We start from the raw sequence: 24,337 nt of genomic DNA on the forward strand, positions 1-24,337 counted from the left end.
CAAGCTCTCTCACTCATGCTAGCCAACTGCCTATTTTCTCTTTCTCCCTCAGTTCTGATTGCTCTCTGACTAATTTCCTCTCATCTTTGCTCCAGCTCTGCCTCTTCCTGTTCCACCCATTCAACAAGCTCTTCCTACCACATGTGGTCACATGGGCCTATTAATGAATGGGAAAGATCTTCCATTTAAATTACCATTACACAATCCTATTATACTTTCCTTATTAACTCTCCATAGTAACTCTTTCTTTTTAAATTTAAATTTACTTACTTATTTTTAATTTATGGAAGAAAACAAACATTTTCATAACACAGTACAATGAAAAAAACGACACGAAACAAAAAATTCACTCTGTACAGCTTCCTATGCTTTTTAAATACACAACAATGTTATCACGTAAATTTCCTTTCTTTTCTTTTCTGGCTTTCTCCTCCTCCCTCCTCCAGGGATGGTATATATAATTCTTCTATACATACTTCTATTTATCATCTCTTTCTCTAGATGCAGATAGCATCTTTCTTCGTACATCCTTTAAACCTAATTTAGGTATTTATAATAGTCAAAATGATTCATTTGCTGCTGTAAGTGCATACCATGTTCTCTTGGTTCTGCTTATTTCACTCCATTATTTCATGCAAGTGTTTCCATGTTTTTCTAAGATCACTGAGCTCATCATTTCTTATAGCACAATAGTATTTCCTTCACAATCATAAATTACAATTTGTTCATCCAATTGTTCTCCAATTAATGGGCATCCCTGCAATTTTCAGTATGGCTCTTTCAAAACTTGCTATATCTCCTCAAACCTCTAGTGAGTACTCTTCCTTCTGCTCTCTCAGCTGAGAGCTTTGCCTCATGTTTCACAAAAAATATTGAGACCATTTAACATAAGCTTACTCTTCTCCCTCCTTTCTCATCTCCTAACATTCAGATACTTTCTGTTACTACCTCCTCTTTTACCTGTCTCACATGATGAAGTGACTTTATTCTTATGCAGGCCAACTCTTTTACTTGTTCCAGTAAACCCATTCCATCTCATCTTCTCCAATGGACACCCTCCTCTATCAGCCTCATACTTTCACTTATTTTCAATCCCTTCTTTTCTGCTGCCTTTATTATCTACAAGCATGCCTGTGTCTCTCCCATACTAAAGAAATCCTCGCTTGATGCTTCCATTTACTATCATACTATATATCTTTCATCCTTTGTAACTAAACTCCTCAGAAAAGCTCATCTATAATAGATGCCTCCTCTTTCTCTCCTCTCACAAGAATGGGGAGCCTGTGGCCTCAAGTGCCTTTCTAGGTTCATTGGTGTGGCATTTTGACAGATTCCAAGTTTTACAGAACAAATCCTTTTATTAAGGAGATTAGTTCTGTGAAGTTTGGATTCACTCAAAAGGCCACATTTGAGCATCTAGAGAGCCACATGTGGTCTCAGGCTGTAGGTTTCCCATTCTTGCCCTAGTATAACCTATTACAATCTGGCTTCCAATCTTATCACTCCACAGAAACCGCTCTCCAAAGTTACTATACTCTCTCAGGCTTGTAACCTAAGAGTCATTCTGGACTCCTCAATATTTCTCACCACCCACCAATTTCCCATATCCAATCTATTGCCAAGACCCGTCAATGTAACCTTTGTGACATCTCTGGGACATGTCCTCTTCTCTCCTCTGACATGTTCCACCACTCTAGTGTAGACCCTAGTTATCTTGAATTTCTACTGTTGCAATAGTCTGCTTGTGGGTCTGCCTGCCTCAAGTCTCTTCCCACTATAATTCATACTCCATTTAGCCAACAAAGTAATTTTCCAAAGATGTGGATGTGATCATATCCTGCCAGCCTCTTCCCCATAAACTCCAGTGGCTTCCTATTTGCATAATGTTTCTCCCATTAGACTGTAAACTCCTTGAGGGCAGGGACTGTTTTTTTGTCTGTTTGTTTGTTTTTTTGCCTCTTTTTGTATCCTGAGTACTTAGCATAGTGTCTGGTACATAATAGGCTAACCTAACAAAAGTACTACATGAAAGTAAAGAATGTTTTTATTTTAGTAGTTTAATATTTCTATGTCCCTTAGGGGCTGTGTATTGGAGCTGGTGAAAGGTCATGAAAAAAAATAAATTCCTGAAAGCATACTTCCATCTAAAATCAAGGGTTTGACAGCATGGAAAGAGCCCTTGCTTTAAAGTTAGGGAGCTCTGGTTCAAAGCCCTTCTCTGTCATATACTATCTGTGATATTGAAGGCAAATTATTTCACCTCTGTAGCCCTCAGTTGCTCATCTATAAATGAAATAGGCCTCTGAGGTCACTTAGAGTTTGCAATCTATGCTTTATCACAGCCCCCCCCCCCACCCCCCCCTTTTTGTTTCTTGACAAAAGGTAAAACTAAATCTATTAAAAATGAACTTAACAATAACAAAAAAAACATTTCCAGCTTACATGTTAGAAAATGTTCGGTTATGTCAAAAATGACAAACCATAAGATAAACAGAAACAAAATTTCTCTATTCTTTCTGCTTTAAAAATCAGTTTAAGCAGCATAATATTTTGAAATATGCATTGTGTATTTTTAGGGGGAAGACTGTAATAATTTTAATATTATTTTGCTTTTGATAATTTTAACATCATTTAAAAATATTATCCATGTATATCTTATAATACTATTTAAACTACTCCAGACATGGCTATATATCTACAGCTTCTAAGTATTTTAAATTTCTATTCAGGGAAGGATGCCCCTAATTGGAGGATCTGGGGCAGAAGACTGCTTGAATGATTGACCCAATGGATCCAGTCAACCAAACAAAAGCAATTTGAGCTCATCATGCAGACTAAAGTATATGTACTCTATTTCACATTTAGACACATCAATCTAATGCAGTGAGGTATGCCCAATTTAATACTAATTGGGGGGCAAATTTAGATTTCCCTAGATACTTCTCCCTTCTCTATATATTTATGTGCTTTTATATAAACAGTTTCTAGGACAGAAAACCACTCAAAGCACTTACCAGGTCAGTTACTCTAGCATAAAAGAGATAAAAAAAATTTAAAAGCAGTCATTGACCAGTAATGTTGACAATTCATGTTGATTCAGGGGTTTGGTTAGGAACTGGATAGATTGTTTTCTCTCTCTTTTGCCTATTGGATCAGTCACTGGCTTCTCATTAGGATCTCTAGCCCCAGGTAGACAAAAATAACACTAATAAAAATCATTTTGCTACTTGTTTGGAACTCTAGTACAACAAAAAGTAACACTAAATTATTGGCTCTTTCATACATTTCAGTAATTCCAAATACATTCTGTAATTCCAAATAAAAACCCAGATTTTCACATTTTTCTCTTCTTTCACATTCTTGCCTTCCACTTTATCAGGGAAAAAAAAGCAAAAACTTCCTAATACTTTGATTCTGACAAAGGTTAAATAGTCTACCTTGAGAGGTGGTGGTTTGCCCCTCCTTGGAGATCTTCAGATAGAAATTAGAAAATCATCCACTGGAGATGTTATAGTGTGGACTCTTTTCATATATTGTTTAAATTTGATGGCTACTGAGGTCCTTTTCAACTCTCAAAATCTGTGATTATGAAAATGAAGTTTTCACTTAAGAGGGAGATTGCTGACATCTCTTTTGAGCCTGACAAATTTCTTCAACCTATCCTTTCTATATCCCTTTCCCTTTCCCTTTCCTTTCCTTCTTTTCTTCTTTCATTCATTCATTTCATCTTATTAGGAGACTAGTACACGTAATAAGAAAAAGGACAAAAATAGACATGGAGGTAAGACGTGTACAATATGATTAGTAAGTGCTTATTTAATCCTTGTTGACTGAAATGTTGGTGAGAAAAAAATCAGGATAAATTCAACATCAGATGACTATCGGTGTCCTTTAGTCATTCAGTCATGTCACACTCTTGGGATTTGGGGTTTTCTTGGCAAAGACACTGGAGTGGTTTGTGATTTCCTTCTCCAGTTCATTTTACAGATGAGGAACTAAGGCAAATAGGGTTAAGTGACCTTCCCAAGGTCACATACCTAATAAGTATCTGAGGCCAGATTTGAATCCAATAGGATGAGTCTTCCTAACTTCAGGTCCAGCACTCAAGATATTGAGCCACCTAGCTGCCTCATGTCAGCACTAGTTTTTCACAAATGAGAAAACTAAACCCAAAAGAGATTAAGTGATTTTTTTCTGGGTAATGCCAGGAATAATTATTACCTCCAGGACTCAGACAGTATCTCTGACTCCAAATCCAATGAGTGGTATAGTTTGGCTAGGTAGTGATATTTTTGGAGTACAGAATATAAAATTGGTATAGAATCAGATATGTTGAAAGGCTGAAATAGAACCAGATTTTGGAGGGCCTTGAATGTCTGGCTAAAGGATTTCAAAGATGAATCTTTTGGGGAACTCCTAAGTATAATTGCATAAACACATTTAGCAGAACAGTGATGAAGTGTGATAGCATATGCAAGATTCATAAAAATGTAAAATATATTGCATACTGGAATTAAATTGAGCTTGTTTCTGGGAAAAGGGAACACCTATCATACTCTGTCTCCTCCCAAATGACAAACAACCAAATGATTCTCATAGTGCCTTAAAGATATAAAACATAAATTTCTTAGCTCATTTATCCATACATATCCCCCCCCACATTTATACATATCCATACATATCCACCTATGTGTGAACATATATTCTTGTTGTATATATGAATATGTATTAACTGCTTTGTATGTGTATTTACACACACACACACGCACACACATTGTCTTCCTCGTTAAATCACAAAGTCTTTGAGAGTAAAGATTATATCATTTTTCTTCTTTCTATCCCCAATGCCTAGCACAGTGCAAGACACATAGAAAGTGCTTAAAAAATGATTGCTAATCATCAGATTAGCATTAGTTAGGACTTTTCTAACACTCCTTAGATAACTATTCTGGAAGAATTTCACTAATAGATTTCATGGGATCACTTGTACTGTATTATCTGTTTCATGGGTTGTTATATCCAAAAAATTAATCAGTTAAAAGTCATGACCTTTATGACTTTCTGATTTCATTAGGCTGATCCATGAAGAGAGGACACAGTCTGCTGACATTTTTGGAGGTTTCAAAGTTTTTCTTTAGCCCTTTAAGTAGTTTAATATGAGAAAGGCCTTCAATATCTTGTATCTTATCCAGCCAGGTGATCTTCAGAATCTTTCCAAGATAATTTGTTTGGAAGCACTTCACTTTTCTGGTAGGGCACTGGTAAACTGTCCAGGTATACAACAACAAGTTCAGCACAATGGCTCTGTAGACCTTCAGTTTAGTAGTTAGTCTAATATCTCTTCTCTCCCACACTTACCTTCAGAGCCTTCCAAACACTGAACTAGCTCTGTCCATGTCTGTGTCAATCTTATAATCAATGTCTATGTCCCTAGAAAGTAATACTGTCAAGGTAAATGAGCTTATCCACAGCATTCAAAACTTCTCCATTTGTTGTAATCAGTAGTTCAATGTATGGATGATGTGATGCAGGCTGATGAAGTACTTGTGTTTTGTTGGTGTTAATTTTTAAGCCAAAATTAGCACAAGCAGTAGAAGATCAATCCATACCTTGTTGCATCTCAGCTTTAGGGGCTACACTGAGTGCACAATCATTTGTAAACAAAAATTCATGTACCAACACTCCCTCCACTTTGGTCTTGGCTTGTAGCCTTTTCAAGTTGAGGAATTTACCATCAATGTGGTAGCTGACTTTGATGCTGTGTTCATCCTCATTGAAGGCATTTGAGAACATGCCTAGAAGCATCATGTTAAAAAGCATAAGAGTAAGCTCACATCCTTGTTTCACTCCATTGGTGACTGGGAAAGCACAAGAAGATTGCCCATTATTCAGGACCTGGGCAAGCCTGCTGTTATGAAACCAATGTACAATACTGATGACCTTCCCTGGGCAACCAAATTTTGACAAGCCCTTATGACTGACAGTATCAAAGACCTTGGTCAGATCTACAAACATTGTATACAGACCTCTGTTCTGCTCTTGGCATTTCTCATGGAGATGTCAAGCAACAAACACCATATCAACTGTTCCTTGTCCCTTTCTAAAGCCATACTTGTTCTCAGGTAGATGACCATCATCCAGGTGCAGGATTAGCCTATTAAGGAGCACTCTGGCAAGAATCTTACCAGCAATGACTAAGACAGAGAGGCCCCCCTTGTGACTGTCACAGGACAATCTATTTCCTTTACTTTTATAGAGATGAACAATGGAGGCATCCTTGAACTTCAGGAGGATAACCTCCTCTTGTCAGAACTGGGATTAAAACCAAGAATCACCTACTCAGCAAAACTGAGTATAATACTTTGGGGAAAAAATGGTTATTCAATGAAATAAAGGACTTTCAAACATTCTTGATGAAAAGACCAGAGTTAAATAGAAAATTTGACTTTCAAACCCAAGAATCAAGAGAACAGGAAAGAGAAATCATAAGGGACTTTCTAAAGTTGAACTGTCTATGTTCCTACATGGAAAGATAATATTTGTAACTCTAGAGAATTTTCTCAATATTTGGGTAGTTGGAGGGATCATTCACACACACACATACACACATATAATATAACATATATGTGTATATATGTATATATTATATATACATATATATATAAAGAGAGAGAGAGCATGCACATGGAGAGTTTGATAAGAAGAATATCTAAAAAAATAAAATTAAGGGTTGAGAGGGGAATATATTGGGAGGAGAAAAGGAGAAATGGAATGGGGCAAAGTATCTCCCATAAAGCAGGCAAGAAAAAACTTTTTCAATGGAGGAGAAAGGGAGGTGAGAGGGGGAAAAGTGAATCATATTCTCTTCACATTTGGCTTAAGGAAGGAATAACATGCACACTCAATTTGGCATGAAAATCTATCTTACACTACAGGAAAGTAGGAGAGAAGGGGACAAGTAGGGGGGAATGATAGAAGGGAGGGCAAATGGGAGGAGGGAATAATTAGAAGCAAGCACTTTTGGGGAGGGACAAGGTCAAAAGAGAATAGAATAAATGGGGGGGCAGGATAGAATGAAGGAAAATATAATTAGTCTTACACAATATGACTATTATGAAAGTCTTTTGCAAAACTACATATATATATATATATAGCTATATTGAATTGCTTGCCTTCTCAGTGGGGATGGGTGGGGAGGGAGGAAGGAACATAAGTTGGAACCCAAAGTTTTAGGAAAGGATGCTGAGAATTGTTTTTTGTATAAAATTGGGAAATAAGAAATACAGGTAATGAAGTATAGAAATCAATCTTACCCTACAAGAAAAGAGAGAAGATGGGGATAAGGGAAGAGAGGGGTGTGATATAAGGGAGAGCATATTGAGGGAAGGGGTAATCAGAGTGCAAGGTGTTATGGGGTGGGGGGAGGGGAGAGATGGAGAGAAAATTTGGAACAAGATTTTGTGGAAATGAATGTTGAAAACTAAAAATAAATAAATAAACATTTAAAAAAATAAAAAAAATAAACAAAAACCTACTAGTGGCCCAATGGAAAAAAAAAAAGAGAATTCTGTGAAATTCTTCTACCAACCTCTGCAAGTTCATGTCCTTATGACAAATCAAAGTGGCACCATAGGTTTTGGCCCATAGATAACCTTCAGGACATCATGAAAACACTCTGGATTTTTATTATCAGCATAAATCTGAATTTCACCTGCTTTATTACTGAGCCAAGAATCCTGCATTTCTCTAATATTTGCTTGTACTTTACTTCTGATGGAATTAAATGCTGCTTTCTTAGAGATGGTTGAACTATTCTGCTTCTAAACCCTGTGGAGTTGTTTTTCATTTCTCAGCTTCTGAATTTCCCCTTTATTTTTGTCAAACTGGATTTGATTTTCAAGTATTCTGACCCAGCTGAGCAAATGCTGTACTACGCATCAAATCTCTGAAAGCTGCACACTCCTTTGTAAACCTTACATACTATATTAATGCTGGAGAGCTAGCTAGTACTACTAGTAGTATTTGATGCATGCCATACCACAATTTGCTAAAGGAAATGGAGATATTTAGTTCAGAGAAGACAAGATGACTGTCTTCAAGTCTGTCTTCAATAGCTGCTTCAAGTATTTAAAGAACTGACATCTGGAAGACTTGTGCTTCATTTTAGATGGAAAAAGTAGGGGTAAAAGCCAGAAAATTGGCTTAAATTTAATGGGTTAGATTTAACGTAAGGAAAATTCTTTTTGAACAATTACATATATGTGTGTGTGTATGTATGTATGTACATATATATGTTGAATGTCTGACTCAGGAAGTGTATCTATTTTAACAAAGGTCTTTAAACAAAGACTGGTTGGAAATGGCTTAGAGAGAATTCTTTTTTTTTTTTTTGAGGAGTAGTTTGAACAATATAAAAGCTGAATTCATCTTCTGATCTAAAATCTAATGATTCTTTGATAAGCCTTTGGCATTAATTCTGAAGTTAAACATCAGTAGATTTCCATAATATACAGGAGAACAAAAATGAAAAGACCATGTTTAGCCTCTGGTTTTTGGCTTCATTTTAGAGAGATAAATTCAAGAAGGAAAACAACAACAATAACAAAACAGACTCACTTTCATAGTGAATGAGAAATCCAACACTTGATCGACTATTGTCAGTAGTGAATAGTAGGTACATGTAATTGCCAGTACTGATCAAGAACTGTGGTGCTTGGGTCCCATGGTATTCTCCTATCAGTGGTGATGAATTCGCCGGTCCATCTCGAACTTCTAAGGTATCATAATTGACTTCTGTCTGAAATCTGAAAATATGAAAACAAATTTCAGTGAGAAGAAGAGAATCTTGGTAAGTTTATGACAATGAGGCAGTGTGGTATAGGGAAAGTTCCCTGGATCAGGAATCAGAAGTCTTGGCTTCTAAGGCTGACAATGCCAGGTGACCCCAGGCAAGTTACTTTACCTTTGTGGCATTTAATTTAATCCTCTGTAAAATGAGGAGATGGGATGATATCTAAGATTTCTTTTAAGTTCTAAGTCCTATGATTCTATGATTTGTATATATGTGATTGACTTGGAAATACAGATATGTATGAGACATATATGTATATATACAGACAAACATATATACACATACACACATGTATATATATCGTGTAAGCATATATGCATATACATACTTATGTATGTGTGTGTATATATGTGTATATATATACACACACATATACACACATATACATATGAAAAAATTATACATTCTCCTGGAAGAAGACTGCATGTTATAGTGCAAAGGGACACTAGACTACTTGAGTGTCTGGTACAATGGACAGAATGATGTATAGGAATGTAGGCAGGAAGAATGCTGGAGCTAAAATCAAGATGGTTCTATATACACTCTTTCCAGTAGGACATACACAATCTCACAAAATTTGCATTCCACTAGTGGGGAGTCTCCATCTCATTGTAGGTTGTATGACCTTGAGCCAAGTCACTCACCTGTGTGACTCAGAGACGGAATGACTCACTCAGAGAATTATTTAGTTTCTGGTGAGTCATTTGGTCTCTGAGCAACTATTTCCTCATTTGTAAAGTTAGAATTGTAACACTTGTGTGTATCTCCTCCAGAAAGACTTTATGAGGTAAGTACTTTCTAAACTTTTAAGTGCTATATTAATTTAAGGGTTGTTTTTCTTTTTTAAAGTAACTGTGCTTTATTTAATCTTGGTTGCTCCCATAATCTAGCAAATAATAGATTGCTGTTGTTCAGTCATTTCAGTCATGTGCGACTCTTCATGATCTGCTTTGGGGTTTTCTTGGCAAAGATATTGGAGCAGTTTGCCATTTCTTTCTCCAGGTCATTTTACAGATGAGGAAGGAGACTGAGGCAAACAGGATCACACAACTAGTAAGTGTCTGAGGATCAGATTTGAACTTGGGAAGATGATTCTTCCTAACTTCAGGCTTGGTACTCTATCCATTGTGCATAATAATTAAAAATAATATAGCTCAAATTCTGATAAAAGCTGTGCCATTAATTGTCAATGAGACCCTAAGCAAACAAGCTACTTACCCACTTTTTCTTAGGTTCCATTGTCTTATTTATCAAATGATGATCTTAGGTATGGATATGGGTGTTGGTGTTGATGAAACAGAATGACTGAACACAATTCAGTGTCTAAAAGGAAAATGTCTTACATCTAATATAAGACTGAGTCATCGAAAAGGCTAAAATACTGATACATTATTCTAACTGTAAAAGATAAAAATAAATGTTTTTTTCCTCATTGTTGAGTTATTTCAGTTTTTTCTGATTCTTTGTGACCCCTTTTGGAGTTTTTTGGAAAAGATACTGGCATGGCTTGCCATTTCCTTCTTTAGGTCATTTGACAAATGAGGAAACTGAGGCAAACAAGGTTAAGTGACTTCCCCAGGGTCACACAGCCAGTAAATATCTGAGGTCAGACTGAACTCCAGAGAATGAATCTGCTTGACTCCAACATCAGTGGTCTATGTACTGCTCCACCTAGATATTCAAAATAATGGACACCTATTTAGGAGTCCTTGAAGAGTACCTCTGGAAAATACCAAGTTAGTTTATGCATTTTAACCACATTATTTCATGATCACTTATTTACATTACTATGAGCAACTTAAAAACTGCTCATCTTTAAGAAAGGCAGAATTTCGGAGCTTGAGTCCTTTTTTAAAAAAAACAAATACTTTTTTTTTTTAAAAAGTGGCTTCTGAGTCTTCTAAAGTTGCATTAAATCTTTCAGGGCACTAGGATGTCATTTGATAAGTATTTCAGAGACTACAAGATGTTCTATTAACTTGCAGAAGTTAACAAGGCTTCCTTTAAGTACTTAGCTTTTCTTGCAGGAGGTAAGTAACATGTCAAGAAAATCTAATGCAACATAGTTTTTATATAAAGTTCTGGCCACTTGGGCACCATTGCAGGCAATGAAGGCACCATTCAAGGGCAATGAGGCAATTTCCTAAATGGGGTCTTGTAGTCCTTGAAGAGCCAGCACAGCTTCTGAAAAAGCCTAACTTATTCTTAGGGAATAATAGTTTATTCCATCATGAGAATCTGACTCATTTTGTGTCTTTTAACCAAGAAGATAACAGGATCACAGAACTAGAAAGGGACCTGAGGGACCATTGAGTCCAATCCCCTCATTTTAAAAATGAGGAAACTGAGGCCCAAGGAGCTTAAGTGGCTTGCCCAAATTCACATAGGAGTTCTTTAAGAGCTTTGTGGTGGTAACCCTCTTAAAAAAATTATCCTGTCTGACTCCAGAGCAGGAATATAGGAAGATCTAAAGTAGATAATGAGTCAAGTTAACTAAAAGCCTCAGAGGACATTAGCACTGCTGGGCTCTTTAGAATAAAAAATACCCAGGTGTCTTTCCAACCAACTACAGACTCTTTATAGTACAAATATACAGGTTTTTTTTTCCTGCTAGACTAGTGCCTAATCTTTGTTATTGTGACTTGAAAATGAAAAAATACGTTTAGTACCCCGTGGCTGAACCAGAACGAGGTCACTGCCTGGAACATTTGGTGGCAGAAGGGGCCCAACTTTGTCTTTTTGTCTTTAATATTTCCTCTAAAGATACAGTGATTCTTAGGTTGCTGAGTTCTAGTTCTTGAGGGATGACTAAGCATGAAATGAAATCTCTGCTGGTTATTCTCACTCTCATGTTTTCAGATTTTCCCTCTCTTTTTCAGTGAAGGCTACGTATGACCAAGATTGAATTTCAAATACTTTGCTCAGTTCAGTTGGCAGATTCCCTGGACAGTGTTCAGAACTAGAAAAGGTGAACACTTTTCATTTGTGTGGCATCTTAACACATATCGTTCTATGAAATTGATGTACAATTTGAAAATATTTGAGTGAAATTACATCTTTGTTCATTGATTGTGTTTCCCCATAACACAAGCGCAACATGGTTTTATGTGTGATGCAATGTTTCCTTCTGCAAGTCTCTTTGACTGCAGGTTGTTTTTGAAGACAGACACATGGTAGGGGTATCTTGGAAAAGGATTCAGGTATGAAGGAGAAAAAACTGTACTTAGGGAAAAAAGAGAGTAGATAGAAGAAACGTAAATGTGTCTGTGTTATTACAGGTAATAGAAAATTCACCATAAATTAATTGTTGAATTAGAATATGAGCATAAGATTTTCACCAAGGTGTTTAAATTTGATGAGCTGCTGGGAACCTGACTGGCCTTTCTCCTCTCCCCTCCCCTTTTGTTCGCCCTTCTCTTCTCTCTTCTCCTTCCCTCTCCTTTCCTTCCTTCTCTCCCTCTCTCTCTTTCTCTCTCTCTCTCCTTATTCTTTGTTCTCAGAACAGGGCAGAGTCATGATCTCCAAAAACTCCATCTAAGGAAGGGGCTCAACATTGTCTTTTCCCTGTTTCCCAACAGCTGCATTGAAACTGGACTTCTTTGGACTTCTCCACTATGTCCTCTCCCTGGGTATTTTTGCTGCCTCTCTCTTTTCAAGCTTCTTTTTGCATTTTCCCCCATCAGATAGTGAGTGCTCTGATGGCAGAGTATATATTTCTTTATATCTGTATTTGTAACTCCAGTGCTAAGCACAAGGCCTGACATATAGTAAACACCTAAAGTTTTATTGATTATTGACATATTATACTTTGCAGACTGCAATGGTATTTCCTGGAAATCAATTCAAAAATAAACTAATTAGTAAAAAAAATAAAAACCATTATATAGTCCAGAAAAACTCAGCATTGTAAAATTATACATACATACATATATATATATATATACATACACACATACACATATATACACATACACGTACGTACACACACATACCTAGATGGACAGAAAGATAGAACCAAAATCTTAAATATCTTTAGGAACAAAAAGTTTTATGGATGTCTTTTGTTTTTATATCACAACTATGTCTCACTGTAACCCTCCCAACTGAAACATCTCTTAAGAAAGAAAAAATTACATGGGACCAATCAACACAGCAATCTTATTGGACAGTATATACAACATTCTATATTCCTAGCCTCACACATCTTTATAAATTAAAATTTTCCTTCATTAGATATGCATAAGCAAATTACTTCTACTTCACAAAAAAATAAAAAAAAACCCTCAAAATGGTATAGACAGAGGAATATCAAAGCTCAGATTTCATAGCCTTACCACCTGTTTTTAATTTTGGCAATAGAAATTTTCCCTTGAAATATAATGTCCATGATCATTCATGGACATGTGGCCATTTCTAAGCTAATCAATTCCTCTTTGTTACTTGAAACCTGTCTTGTCCTTGGGCAGATCATGAACCTATCTGGATGTCAGGTTCCCTAACTTTAAAATGAGATCTTTAATATAACTTGCCCTGCTAATATTCTGTTATCTTTTAGTCTTCTGTTTTTTCAATATGGAACATGATCCCAAAGAGAGAAGTTCCTGAGCTGATGTAATGGAGTTTTTGCAAACCTTTGGGACACACAGTGGAATTGATTAACATGTGTCCTAGAACACCAACAGTGGGTACATGAATCTTCATAGCTTCTGAATCAGAGTTGGGCTAAAATGTAAATTATGGGGAAATATTTCTTTATCATCAATACCTAATGCAGAAAGGCACTAAAAAAATGCAGAGAACAGATCTTTCCACACCCACTATTCCCTGTGTATAGTAACTGGACAGAATATTTGAAGTACCATGTACAATAGGAATAAAACACAAAAGAAAAACAAAATTTGTTTCATTTAGTGTTACAAATGTGAATTTCAGAGGTAAGTTTTTTTATGAATCAGTGAAAATTTCAAGTGCTTTATCAAAAGACACATAGCCATGGCAAGGAAAAACACAATGTAATTAAAATAAATAGAAAAGGTTAGAGAAGGTGAATCAAAATGTTCTTGATTATAGAGCTTACATATTAACCATAACATTTCACTACTCTATTTTTGTAAGTTTGGTACAATAATAAAAAAAAAAATGCTCACCTATCAAAAGTGATCTTGATGGAATGTCCTGGTTTTGCTTCAATGACCCATTCACAATTTAAGGAATCTTTATAATATCCTGGCCATCCTGGAGGTAAAATAACCCCGCTGGATGCTGTCAAATGTCCACCACATGGTGCTGAAAGTACATAGAAAGGACAAAATTCACTTAAGAGGATTAAAATAAAAGTTAAGTTCAATGAGTAACAAACAAAAAAATCAATAAGTACAAACAGCTATCAGATGTCACTTTAAATGTTTAATTTACTAAAGTTTAATAAAATGAAAGTTTGCCTTAGTTATGCTATATGTTCCCTGATGGCCAATAAATTTTCTTGTATTTGTATTTGTATCCTTTATTGTAAGTAAAATGATTCTGGTTATGCAGTAGGTATTTTAAAATAGTTCTCAACTGATTATCTTATGGATTATTACTGCTTCATGCATGTTACATTGTAAATGTAATATAGATATACTAATAATTATATTATTAGATATTAGATATGCTAACAACTGATTTTCTTCATTACATTAAAAGAATTCCTGAACATTAAAATTTGTCAGATAATTTATATAATAGCTGTTAAAAGTTGGAAAACAAAAATCTTTTTTTTTTTTGAATTTCACAAAAGCTGAATTCCACAAAAGTAGATAAAAACTAAATAGCAGAGTAACAGATACTTAATTCAAACCTGTCCTTAGAAGAAGGATTCTTATATGGGAGTTTTTCAAAATGAAGAAGACCATTTCAGGATGGAAAGCAATACATTTATATTTCATTAGAAATAAAATGAACTTTCAAGCACATATCTGATAGTTTTTGTTCTAATTCAGAAAGTTTTATTTCCAAAGCAACACTTTTCATCTTCAGTTTCTATCCGTTTTCTTTCACTTAAGTCAAATGATATTTTATAAAGACAGTCCAATCTGATAGATGGAGCACAAGTAGGAATAGGGAAAATCTGAGCTTCAATTCTGACTCAGCTATGTGTTGGTTTTACAAGCCAGGGAAAGTCACACACCACCCAGAGATTCACTTTTCCCAGCTCCTTAGAGTTGAGGCAGTGTAAAAAAGCACATAATAATAGCTATAGCACTTACCTCATAGAATTCTCATGAAGATTAAAGGAGATAATGTGTGTAAAGCACTTAGCAAATCTTAATCTCTATAAATAGGACTATTAGTATTACTATTATCTGGCTTAAAAATGTCCAACTCCCCCTTTGATGAAGGAAATTTCTTGGACCAAATAAGTGTATCATAGGCAAAGACTGTGACGGAGCCATCCATTACTAATGAAGGTTAAGGATTTTTCTACATTGATGGTTGAATTCACATTTGGTTCAATCTTAATTTTGCATAGGTCAGCTCTGGAGAGCCCCCCAACTCCTATATTTCTTGAAGACCACTGCAATCATGTAAAGCAGATTGTCTTATCCTTTTTTGTGTCATGAACACTTTCAGTAGTTTGGTGAAATCTACTGACTTTTTCTCAATGGCATAAATATGCCATTTTTAATGGAATAAAATAAAATTTATAAGATTATAAAGGAAACAAGGTATATTACAATACAACTGTTGGTCCATATATCTCTCTTTCTTTCTTTTCCTCTCTCTCTCTTTCTCTCTCTCCTTCTCTCTCTCTCTCCATGTATCTCTCTAACTCTCTATATCCATCTATTTACTCATACATTTTTTTAGATTCACAGGACCCAGAATAGGAACCCATTATTTAAATACTGAGAGACAGGACAATTTTCAGACATCAAGTTGATTTTCAAAAATTTAATTCTAAGTGTAGAAAATGAAACTTTTGAGCTTACTTTTTATATTTTAATTAAATATCAGTATAAAAAACCCATTTGTGAACACCAAAGGAAACAAGTACTTTGGCTATGGCCTCATTGAAAAAGCCAATATTTGTATTTTGAAAATGTCTAATTCTTTCCCAGCATTTAAAGACACTAAAATTATAATAGCTGGCTTTTCAAGGTGTAATGCTAATGAGATTAAAGATCTTCCCCACCCATTAATGGGCCTGTGCATTAAGAGGGATTTGATTAGGGGACATCTGTAATAAGGACTACACCTTTTGTTAATAAGGAACTGGTTCTCAATGGTTGTAACACCCTCTGATTCTAAAAATCGTGTAAATACTCCAAAGGTGAGGTTTTACTTTGGGGCTTAGTTTTTGGAAGAAGGTTTGTGTGCCAGATGAGACTCTGGGAAGCCTCTAAGCAGCCCCTCAGCTTTGAAAACCCAGATGTTTGTGCTTCTCTCTCTGGTAACTATGTATGTATGGTCAGACAGTTGTATCCGTGTATTGATCTGTGATGTTTATATTGCTTATGGTCAGGCAGCTAGAAGCACTGTCTGTTGATCTTCATTTCTCTGTATTTTCTCTGAAATTCAGGGTGTTGACTTTTTCCTCTGAATTAAGTGAATGATATATAGGCGTGATTAAAGTGATTGTAGACCCCACAAAAGTTGCCTTTCCTTTTAGAAATGCAGATCTAAGAACTGTGATAGCAGACCTTACTGTGTATGTTGGAGTTCATGTTGATATACAATGTAAAACACAGTTTTTTATAATGCAAAGGTTAACTCCATCCATGACACTGGAACATTTAAGCAACACAATATCTCAATTCTGTAATTTTTTTTTCATCAAAGTAAGTGCTTTCTTTATAAATATAACAAAGAACTTCTTAAGTGTTAGCACAATTAGGATGATAACATTGAAACCATCATCCCTTAGAATATTCCTAGGGGGTAAAATGGGGAAGCAAAAGCTGTCTGGAGGAACCTTTGTGATCTGTGTTCTAGGGATGCACACCTTTCTAACTGAAGGTGTAAAAAAGTTGTATTTATTTGGATCAAATTTAAACCTTGCTTTTAAAATTCCTTTCTACTCATTTCAGAAGCATCAGCATATAGACACTGACAGTAGAAGGCTAAAAAGAAAGCAGCTAGAGAAATATTGTGTTTTGGGGATCAAGTCTTTGGATGGATCCACTAGTAGTATTAAGAAACACTCAAAACATTGGCTAAAAACAATTGAGAAGCATTCTTACTAATACTCTGTGCTCCCTGTTTCAAAGGAATTCAGAATGGCAGGAACTTGAAAAGAGCAGAAAAGATATACCTTCACAACGTGGAACAGTAGAGCTCCAAACAACATTTCCATCCTGCATGATGCAGGTTATGGACTCTGATCCTTGAGTTTTGACAAAACCATCATCACAATGGAAAGAAACAGAACTTCCTAAGAGAAATCGATCACCAAAACGCCTTCCATTTATAGGAATGCCAGGGTCATGACATTCATTCTGACCAAATGCTAAGTGGAAAGGGAAAAAATATATTTTAATTAAGCTTTTGAAAAAATCTTAAAATAAAATGATTTTTTGATTGTTAAACATGAATTTTTATTTTTTGGTAGAGATTTATGATTTCATCAGTGTGGTGAGCCCTTTGTCTGAAAATACTTATCATATATACTTGGAACTTTCTGTAATATAAAGTCTTGGAAAGTTTCCTGGAACACTGAGAAATTAATTAACTTGCCCATGGTCATAGAGCCAGTATGTATCAGAATCAAGACCTAACCTGTTTCTTCCTAATTCCAAGGAGGATATTCAATTCATTATGCTACACTCTAGTTACATGGACTGAAGATTACATACACACACACACACACACACGCACAGTCTCTCTCACACTCATGTATATGTGTGTATGTGTATATAATCTTCATAGAATTATAACATATATTTCAACACTTTGAATAAATGAATGAAAGAATGAATTTTTTTAAAGGTCAATTGCTTTATATGTATTTTTTGCCAGGTACCATGCTAGGTGCTTTGACCCATTCAGTCAAACTGGCTAACCATTATTCCCAGTTTTTTTCCTGTCCTCTTTTTCCTCTGATCATTTGTTCAAGCCATCTCCTAGTCCTGAGAAATGTTCCTTCTTCATCTACGCCCAGTGATTTTTTTTCTTCCTTCAAGGGCAAGCTCAGATGACATTTTCTCTATAAAGCCACCCCTGAATCTCACAACTTGAAAATGATTTTCCCTTCTCATTTTTTTTCTCCTTGAGTATTTTGTACCTCTTTGTCTCTATTGCATTCCACCCTGTAGTATACTTTTATGTGTTAATATCATATCACCCTTTATAAGCTCCTTCAGAGCTGTATACTCTTTCATCTTTGTACCTCTGGTACATAATATAGTATCTTGCACATAACAGACATCAAATGCATGATGCTGAAATGAAAAGCAGCCATGGTTGCACTGTTATTTTCTCCTGACATACCATGCTAGAACTTCAGTGACTGCTGACCATACAAGAACACAGAGCAGTTACCTGTTTTGAAGTACTTACTAGTATAAGTGATATTGAAACCTCTCCCTGTTGTAGAGTGATCCGATTGAAACTCCAAGCGTACAATGTGACCACTGCTGGCCAACTGAGAAGGTACTTCATTTCCAGAAAAAGTGCCAAGAACTGATACATCAGACATCCCATCATCTTTGACAGCAAGAAAGTCAAACTGAGGCTCCACATCAAAGTCATTAAAAATGAGATGAATTCTACTTCCTGGCTCAGATATAATCAACCAAACACAATTCATATTGTTGCCATATTCCTCAGGATAGTTTGGTGAAAGAATAATACCCGATGGGGTAGTGAAGTTGAAGAAACAGGAGACTGTAAAAAATAACAAACATGAATAAATAAAAAGCATTCTCAAACCTTAATTTGTTCATATACTACCTACACCCTCCCCCCCAAAAAAACAGATCACCAAGAAATGAAAACAATAATGTACAATTACCCAGAGGTCCTAGTTTTAATGTGATTGCTTTAGGACTTGAATTGGCAATTTCCAGCTACACAATTGCCATCTTTTCATGAATTTCTATAACGCATTTTCATTGTCTCCTTACATTGCACAATAATAGCAACTATGAATTATCTTAAGATCAAGAAATCTGAGTAGAGTGGACCACAAGTAAAATAGTTGTTGACAACTAATATCAATACAATTTCTAAGTATATACATCTTAGCATAAGAAGACTAAAGTGACTTCACATAAAAGCTGATTTTGTAGACACAGGGAGAACTGATAAAACTGGATACTAGCTCAAAACAATCCTTTATATTTCTGCACTTTTCTTCTATAGTAATTATTACTGCACCATTCTAAATATAGGCATCTCTACTATATTCTAGGACATTGTAGGGCAGCGTAAAATGCAGTCTCTTTAAATAAGAACTGAGGGAAGTGATAGATGATTTGCTTATGTGTCTATAAATTAGACTTCCATTAGTGTAGGGCACTCTCAGGTGAGGAAGTTATTTCTATCATTGTAGACTGGCATCTTTACAGAAACTTATAGTCTTAGAAAGTTGTCTAGAGAAATGAAAGGCTAAATGACTTGCCCAGGGTGACACTATATGTCATTATATGCCAGCATGCACACACATATGTTAGCGTATAAATACATATTTTTTAATATCTACATGCTAGTAGTCATACATTAAAAAAATTATGGATGTATAAGTGAGAAATAGATACATTTTTAAGTACTAATTACATATCTGGATCTTCCCAAACCAATATTTGGGTTTTATTTGTTATATTTAGAGGAATAGGGAAATATGCCCTATATTTGAACAAATACCATATAATTTTTGTTTAAAAAAAGTTTTAAGGTATTTAAATAGAGCATACCAATTAATAATGATTGGTAGAGGCAGCATGGTAGAGTGGAAAGATATCTGTTCTTTGAGTTAGAAAGTTAAGTCCTAGCTCTGACATGTGTGTCACTGAAATCTGTAAGGCTATGACAGAGATTAACAACCAATCTATATCAGTAGAAAAACATTTTCATAGTAGGAATTCCATAAAAGTATGGCATCACAGGTATGGACCACTTCTCCCTGGGAGAAATAGAGGGAGGAAAAAAGAGAGAAGAAAGAAATCCCAGTAAAAATACTAGAAAATTATTTTATTGAATGATAGAATGTTTGGAATAGAAACTCACAGAAAATCATTGTGACAGAAAAATAAAGTTTTCCAGGATTTCTTTTTTTTTTAAAAAAATAGAAATTATCATTTTAGTGAAGAACACTTAGTTTTTCTCCTCATTGCCTATATATATCATACTACTATATTTTTAACTAATAATTTTGCTTCAAAATAACATCTAAATTACTGTCTGCTTTTAAATAGGAATTCAATTTATTCTTTTTAGTTGTTAGAATACATTTGTCACAGGGCTTTGAGTTAAGAGAGATCTCAGAGAAGGGGTTCTTAACCTGAGTACCATGAATTTATTTTTTTTAATATATTTTGAGGGCAGAGTCAAGATGACAGAGTAGAAGCACAGATCTGCTTGAGATCTCCCCCAAAGCCCTTAAAATACCTGTAAAAAATGACTCTAAACAAACTCTAGAACAGCAGAAGCCTCAAAATGACAGAGTGAAACAGATTAATAGCCCAAGACAGCCTGGAAGACTGACAGGAAGGGTCTACTGCACCAGGTTTGAAGTTGAGCAGAGCCCAGCATGGGCTCACACAGATGAGACTGGAGCAGGCTTCAGGGCACTGAACCACAGGCAGCACATAAGTCAAAGACAGCTTCAAAGGTCAGTGAGAAAGCTCTTTTGCTAGGCAATAAGGGAGTTCAGACCCCAAACCCAGTCCCAGTCCCACGGCTTTGGCAGTCATTTCTGCATCAGCAGTTCCTTCTGGAGCTCTCACCCTACAGAGCCTGGGGGAATCAAGTGGTGATCTGGTTCTTAGTCCTAAGTGGCAGTCCTGGGGTGAGAAGGAGCATTGGTGTGGCAGAGCTGGTGGCGGCTGTGGGGAGGGAATCTTACTTGCAGTTCCAAGACAGAAAAGAGTGCTTGTGGTTGCTCACAGACCAGAGCACAGCCAGGAGAAGAGTAAACACCTCTCCCTTAGCTATGCATTTAGGAGACACTGAGAACTTACAGGTCTCTAGAGATATCTCAGAGAACAGCTGTACAAAACCTCTGAAACCTGGGGTACTATACCTTGGTCTTGACAAAGGATTCAAAGGTCAAATAATTGGCTGAGAAAATTCCCCAAAGGGGGAAAAATAAGATTATAGACTATAGAAGGCTACATTCTTCATAAAAATTTTCTTCCATTGATATTTTCTTCCATCTTTTAAGATGAGGAAGAACAAATCATATAATCAGAGGAAGACCAAAGTATGCAACCAGAGGAAGATAGCAAGGTCAAGGCTTCTACATCCAAAGCCTCCGAAAGACTATACAGTGGTCTCAGGCCATGAAAGAGCTCAAAAAGGATTTTGAAGGTCAAGTAAGAGAGCTGGAGGTAAATGGGAAGAGAAATGAGAGGGACATAAGAAGATCACGAAAAATGAGTCAACAGTTTGCTAAAGGAGATGCCCAAAAATACTGAAGAAAATGACACTTTTAAAAATAAGGTAATCCACATGGCAAGAGAGGTCCAAAAAGGCAACGAAGAGAAGAATGCCTTAAAAGGCAGATTTGGGCAAATGGAGAAGGAGGTCCTAAAGCTCACTGAAGAAAATAGTTCTTTAAAAATTAGAATGGAGAAGATGGAAGCTAATGACTTTACGGGAAACCAAGAAATTATAAAACAAGACCAAAAGAATGAAAAACTAGAAGACAATGTGAAATATCTCTTTGGACAAACAACTGACTTAGAAAATAGTTGCAGGAGAGAGAATTTAAAAATTATTGGTTTACCTGAAAACCAACATCAAAAAAGAGCCTAGACATCATTTTCCAAGAAATTATCAAGGAAAACTATGATGATATTCTAGAATCAAAGGTAAAATGGAAATGGAAAGAAATTACTAATTATCTCCTAAAAGAGCCTCTAAAAGGAAAATTCCTAGGAATATTGCAGCCAAGTTCCAAATTCCCAGGTCAAGGAGAAAATATTACAAACAACCAGAAAGAAACAATTCAAGTATTGTGGAAATATAATCAGGATAACACAATATCTAACAGCTTCTACATTAATGAATTTAAAGTCTTGAAATATGATATTCCAGAGATCAAAGGAGATAGGATTAAAATCAAGAATTCCCTACCCAGCAAAACTGAGTATACTACTTCAGGAAAAAAAAAATAGAATTTCAATGAAATAGGGGACTTCCAAGCATTCTTGTTGAAAAGATCAGAGCTGAATAGAAAATTTGATTTTCAAATACAAGACCCAAGAGAAACATGCAAAGGTAAACTGTAAAGAGAAGCCATAAGGGACTTATTAAAATTGAACTGTTTACATTCCTACATGGAAAATGATATTTGTAACTCATGAGACCTTTTTCAGTATTAGGGTAGTTAGAGGGAATACATAAATAGATATATTGATAGATAGATAGACAGATGTAGGTGTGTATGGGTATGTATGTGTATATTATGTAAGTATGTATATGTACAAGAGTGTATGTATATACACATACATACATACATACATACATACATACATACATACATAGACAGAGGGCAGAGGGTGACCTGAATATGAAGGCAAAATATCTAAATATCTAAAAAAATAAAATCTACTGTTGAGTGGAATGTACTAGGAGTAAGAGAAAGGGAGCGGTAGAATGCAGCAAATTATCTCACGTAAAAGAGGCAAGAGAGAGCTTTCACAATGGATGGGAAGAGGGGGGAGATGAAAGGGAATAAATGAGTCTTACTCTCATGGGATTTGATTTAAGAAGGGAATAACACACACTCAATTGGATATGGAAATGTATTTTATCCTGCAGGAAGGCAGCAGGGAAAGGGATAGGAGAGGGAAAATAATAGAAGGGACAGCAGATTGGAGAAAGGGATAACCACAAGCAAACACTATTGTGGGAGGACAGTCAGAGGAGAGAGTGGAATAAATGAAGGGCAGCATAGGACAGAGGGAAATGTGGTTAGTCTTTCACAACATAACTATCATGGAAGGGCTTTGCATGGCTACAAATGTGTGACCTATATTGGATTGCTTTCTTTCTCAATGAGGGTGGGTGGAGAGGGAGGAGGGAAGAGAATATGGAACTCAAAGCTTCAATGAATGTTAAAAATTGCTTTTGCTTGCAACTGGTAAATAATATGTATAGGCAATGGGGTACAGAAATCTATTTTGTCCTACAGGAAAATAGAGTGAAGGGGGATGAAGAAGGGGATAGTAATAGAAGAGAGGGTAGATGGCAAGAAAGGGTGGATAGAGTGCATCCTGTCCTGGGGTGGGGGTGGGAAGAAAATTTTGAATTCTACTTCTTATGAAAGTGAATGTTGAAAACTGAAAAATAAATAAAATGTATATTAAAAATTAGAATATATGTTTTTATAACTGTATTTCAGTATAATTGATTTTCTTTGGAATACTATGCATCCATGTATTTCATTTCATGTATTTAAAACATTTTGTTTTTTTTCTGAGAAGGGACTCATAGGCCTCACCTGGTTATCAAAGAAGTTCATGACACAAAACAGGTTAAAACCCACCTTGGAGATTCTGTACTTCTTGACCCCATTTGGGTTTTTCTTGGCACATGTACTAGAGTGTTTTGCCATTTCCTTTTCCAGTTAATTATACAGATGAGGAAACTGAGGCAATCAGGGTTGAGTGACTTGACCAGAGTCATACAGCTAGTGTCTGAGGCCAGATTTGAATTTAGGTCTTCTTGATTTCAGGCCTGCCACTATATCACGATGCCACCAAACTCCTCCAAAAGAAGGAAATTGAAATATGGAAGGTGAAAATGACTAGACTAAGGTCACATAAGTGAAGCAGCTATGGAAAGGCTAGATCTGGAGGCATAGAAGCCTGGGTTCAAATCTAGCCTCAAATATTTAAAGGTTGTTTGACCTTAGGCAAGTCACTTCACCTGGGTCTGCCTCAGTTTCCTCGACTGTTCCTAACACTTACCTCCTAGAGTTATTGTCAGGATAAAATGATTGCAAAGTGCTTTGCAAACCTTAAAACACTAAACAAATGCTAGGTATCATTAACACAGGTAGCAACGAACCAAACCCAGTCTGTCTGTTTCCAAATCCAGTGATCTTTCTATTATATCATGCTACCTATTTTTTCGTAGCAAAAATCAGTTTTTTCCTTGAACATTAATTTATTATTTAAACTCATCTTACCAATCATTCACTATTAGAGATCTCAAAGTTGAACAGCATTGAGCTATACATTTTAAAGACATCCTCAAAATGGCTGTGGCTGGTATTCACATGATCAGAATCATTTAATAGTTATTACTATAACACTCCAAAAATCAAAAACTGTGATTTTA

The 24,337-nt window shown here is 35.7% G+C and overlaps 1 protein-coding gene and 1 long non-coding RNA gene across 2 annotated transcripts in view; one reads left to right on the plus strand and one right to left on the minus strand.

Annotated features, from left to right (window-relative positions):
• The window catches only part of CSMD1 (CUB and Sushi multiple domains 1), a 2,598,423-nt gene that overhangs the window by 607,106 nt on the left and 1,966,980 nt on the right, over window positions 1–24,337 (minus strand). Inside the window, exons 14-17 of the mRNA XM_072634370.1 lie at window positions 18,389–18,715; window positions 17,145–17,339; window positions 13,999–14,137; window positions 8,617–8,804 (exon numbers count right to left, since the gene is read on the minus strand). Of these exons, the coding sequence (XP_072490471.1) occupies window positions 8,617–8,804; window positions 13,999–14,137; window positions 17,145–17,339; window positions 18,389–18,715 (849 nt within the window). The remainder of the gene's footprint in view (window positions 1–8,616; window positions 8,805–13,998; window positions 14,138–17,144; window positions 17,340–18,388; window positions 18,716–24,337) is intronic.
• On the plus strand, window positions 9,544–17,418 carry LOC140520438 (uncharacterized). The gene is made up of 4 exons (XR_011972501.1): window positions 9,544–9,638; window positions 9,854–9,904; window positions 11,731–11,819; window positions 17,101–17,418. It is a non-coding gene; the product is annotated as an uncharacterized lncRNA (long non-coding RNA).

Source organism: Notamacropus eugenii, chromosome 1 (assembly GCF_028372415.1).
Source record: "Notamacropus eugenii isolate mMacEug1 chromosome 1, mMacEug1.pri_v2, whole genome shotgun sequence".
In the NCBI taxonomy this organism is placed as follows: domain Eukaryota; kingdom Metazoa; phylum Chordata; class Mammalia; order Diprotodontia; family Macropodidae; genus Notamacropus; species Notamacropus eugenii.